Source organism: Ochlerotatus camptorhynchus, unplaced genomic scaffold (genome assembly GCF_037179485.1).
Source record: "Ochlerotatus camptorhynchus isolate MF236.1 unplaced genomic scaffold, CSIRO-AGI_Acam_v1.1 ptg000518l, whole genome shotgun sequence".
Classification (NCBI taxonomy): domain Eukaryota; kingdom Metazoa; phylum Arthropoda; class Insecta; order Diptera; family Culicidae; genus Ochlerotatus; species Ochlerotatus camptorhynchus.
The window spans coordinates 32492-36292 of record NW_027041002.1 but is presented as its reverse complement, the minus strand read 5'-3'; the positions used below and the strand labels follow the sequence as shown (position 1 = coordinate 36292).

The following is a 3801-nucleotide window of genomic DNA, read 5'->3' as shown; positions in this document are numbered from 1 at the left end:
TGTGATTCCTCGTGGAAGTGCAGAGGACTCCTCGGCTTCCATAAAAACGAGTGTCACGTCAACAAATTCCTACCCATTCCTTTCTTGACCTGCGTTCAGGCGCGGCTGGCGCTGGTATTGCCTAATTCGAGATCACCAGTTTTTACACCTTGAGGATGATTGCTAGTCCCAAGCATCGTCTATTGGTTCTCTGTATAATTACACCTGGTCTGGCAATAGCAGAGTATCAACCGTGGGCGGTCAATCATGCTCATGGGTGGTTACCCTGCAGATTATTATTATTATTCTTCAGAATAATCACCCATATTCTTGTTTTCGTTCGAACCGTATTTTCCATACAAAAAACTATCAACCAGAAGAATTGCCAAAATACCCAGAGAACATTATGCAGGTTTTTGATGAATTGAAGGTCTTTGGAATAATTACATCTGTGGACTTCAAAAAATTCTTGTGACCTTCAGAAAAGTTTAAAACAATTCACTTAAATTCTGTGTATTACACATGTACACGCTGGGCACGACTGTCATCAGGATGTGGAACACATGGATTTTTCCTTAATATCGACAAATTTTAATTACCATAAGAGGAGATACATGAAGTACGTCACGGTTTAAGAACAGAGAAGGGGAGAGGTTACAAATGTGACAAGCAATGCAGAAAGTATATAACATGGGGGAGGGGGTTGATTTTTTTCTGAATTCTGCATGACGTACTTATGCTCCCCAATCTTCAAATACACACTTAAGAATAAAGAAATCAACCAGATTCTCGTGTTGCCTTCCGTTCGTAATATTTATGTAAAGCAGCATCAAATACTCCGCCAACGGTCCGCTTTTTCCATATATCGATTTTGGGTTCCTTCTTCTTTGTTTCTTTCATGCTTCGATTATCCTCTACCTTAGTAATCTCTTTTCCATTTGCTTGGGTTGACTTTTCTACGTTGTCAACTCCATTGGTTGGGCCCTTGTGATCTTCCGTTTTTACCTTTTTCTCAGGCGATTCTTCAATGGACTTTTTTCTGTGCTTACGCTTCTTATCGTTATCATGCTCTGAATCACTTTCGCTGCTGCTGTTTGAATCAATACTGAAGTCTGAATCAGCATCCAAATTCGACTGGAGATGCACCTTTTTAGAGGAATCATTCTTTTCATTTTCGTCATTTTCTTCATCATCGGAACGTCGTTTGCGATATCTTCGTCCCTTAGACTGTCCGGCTTCTTTGCTCTTCAGTGCTTCTAACCTTGCGCGTTCTTCCTCGTCGGATTCACTATCATCCTTACGTTTTCGGTCTTCTTGTTTTGACTCTTCATCCGAAGCACTGGAATTTCCTTGTTCTCTAGCAGCATTTTCGTTTACTATCTGCTTCTGGTTGCTACCTTCTCTCATTTTCTGCGAATAAATGTGTCTATAGAACCCTCCTAGATCACTCTGTTTTGTAACGTCACCAATATTCTCCAAATATTCCTCCCGCTTTTCATCCTCTTCAGCTTTTTTCATCTCTTCTAACTTTGCTCTGTAGGCGGAAGTTACAAACGATTCCTTATCTTTGTACATTTCACCCTCTTCTTCTCTTTCTTTTTGAACCTGCCGTTCAATACGTCTTTCCTGCTCCTTCTTGCGTTTGTCAGCCGTTTCCAGTAACTTGCCGATATACTTTGGTTTTCGCTCTTCTTTAGATTTGTCAGCTTTCGATTCCTTTCGCTTGTTATCCATATCGTCATACAATTCATCATACTGATATATAGTGGGATCTTCGGCCAGCACTTTGGCTTGTACCGCTTTTACTTGACGCTTCTGGCTTTCTCCAAGCTCTAAGTTGACAGATTTTTTTGGATCCGATGATTCGGAATCCGAATCACTCTCAAAAGCCGCATGCTTCGTAATTTTCGTTTTGTTCGCTTTAGGATCAATCAAGCCGTACCTATTCAACAACAAACAATATTATCATTATTATTGGTGGCCGTGAACGGTTCAACAACCGTAATTAATACTCACTGTTTTGACATAATTAAATACAGTACAATATTTTACTAAGTAAATGGGAAATCTCAGAAAATTTTAAGATTTATATTTTGGAAATGCAAAAAACACAAGGATTTTTTTTTTTTATTATTTGACAGCAGTGCACACGCTATTTCAAAACTAATAAATTTGGGTATTGGCGTTGACGGCGACTCTGTAGCTCTTTACTCCTATGAGAAAATCCATAAGCAAACGTCAGACTGTGCGTGAAACATGGCGGACTTTGTACTATCCTTTCACTCCACTGAAAATTCTCATAAGAAACTGTCTATATTTGCTGAAAGAGAAAATTTTTCGACGGTGCCGTCAACGCCAATGGAATCCACCCAGATCTGTCAAACTTACACGGAAAGACGAAACAACTCAAAATTTAGATAAAAAGTACTTATAAATAAGTAGTCCACCAACACTACACAGCAAAAAAAGTTGTTGAATATTACATCGAAAATGATGCAACCAGGTCAATCCATCGGTTGTGTAATATCACATTGTACGATGTACATCGATTTGGCGAACAAAATTACATCCATTGATGTAATATTGTATCTGCTTTTTGCTATTACATCATTATTTCATACATCAGCTTGAATTACGTTGATCGATATTACATTTTTTTTTGCTGTGTACTGTTTTGAGTGAAATTTTGTTCTCATTTATGAGTACTTTAAACTTAATCTCGTAGTATAACCCGATCACTTACTTTTCGTTAATTATACTCAAACAGTAATCTTGAGAGAGTTCTTTATTTGCGGACTTTTTATCTAAATATTTGGATGAAAAATCGTAATGTGCGCCATGTTAATTTCAGCTTTGTCGTTTACCAAAAGCTGCAGCTATTTAAGTGAAAACATGTTAAATTAGTACGGAATTAAGTATTAGGTACAGTAATGAAGGTCATAAACTAAACTATAGTTCTATTCTAGATCTCCATACAGACCAAAAATATCTGGGGAGTGTCATTCGTCATCCTTTCATTATTAAGTCGGACAAGACCTCAGACAATACAGGCCATTACGAGCGCAATGGCCTCCACCTGCTGATGATCTGTCTTTAGTGAAGTGCACCATTAACCCAGTATCTGAGAGCAGTGGGAAAGTGAGGGTAAAGCTTTTAGTTTTTTGACTCTGCTTTGCGAGTTGATTGGTTTTTGTCTCTTTTTCTCCTACCTACCTAATTTCAGTGTGATACATCTAAGTAAACAACCTGAAGTCTTGGCAGCCGAGAGTGGAACCAAGGAGTTCGCTTCGAACTTACCCCCAGCGATAATCCCCCGGTTAATTCAACGTGCCGGATCTCCTCTGGCAATGACCCGGAAATCGTTGCATAGCTAGAAACTGACCACAACCAGCTAAAAAATTGTAACCTCTCCTTGTTTATAAAAATGTTTACCTGTGCACCACTTTAGAATAAATAAAACTACTGTATTGTTTATCTAATGCTCAATTATCATAAATTATTTGGAAGAAAATCAATTAAAACATTTTTTAGAAATAAATTTTAAAAATAAGAACCTGGTTTTAAATATTTATTACCCAATATTCACTCTTAACGAAACACTTACATTTGATTCAAAATGAAGTCTTCGCAAAATACTACACTCAGGCAAGTTGACTGGCGAAATTAATAAAATTTGCCTTATGATGCCTTAATTTTTTCCTAAAACATGATTCCATAAGCCTGTTATGGGTTTCATATGGTTTGAATGACTTTTATGAGTGAAAAGGAAGAAATCTTTATGAAATACATATAATTTTCATTGGGGCGCATTATGATTTTCTT

At 37.5% G+C, this 3801-nt stretch overlaps 1 protein-coding gene across 1 annotated transcript; it reads right to left on the bottom strand.

The window, feature by feature from the left end:
* Positions 1-565: 565 nt before the first annotated feature.
* On the bottom strand, positions 566-2100 carry LOC135712928 (nuclear speckle splicing regulatory protein 1). The gene is made up of 2 exons (XM_065236027.1): positions 1996-2100; positions 566-1921 (listed from the first exon to the last, which is right to left on the bottom strand). Exons 1-2 carry the CDS (start codon positions 2004-2006, stop codon positions 757-759), a joined length of 1176 nt encoding a protein of 391 aa, XP_065092099.1. The 5' UTR covers positions 2007-2100; the 3' UTR covers positions 566-756.
* Positions 2101-3801: the final 1701 nt, after the last annotated feature.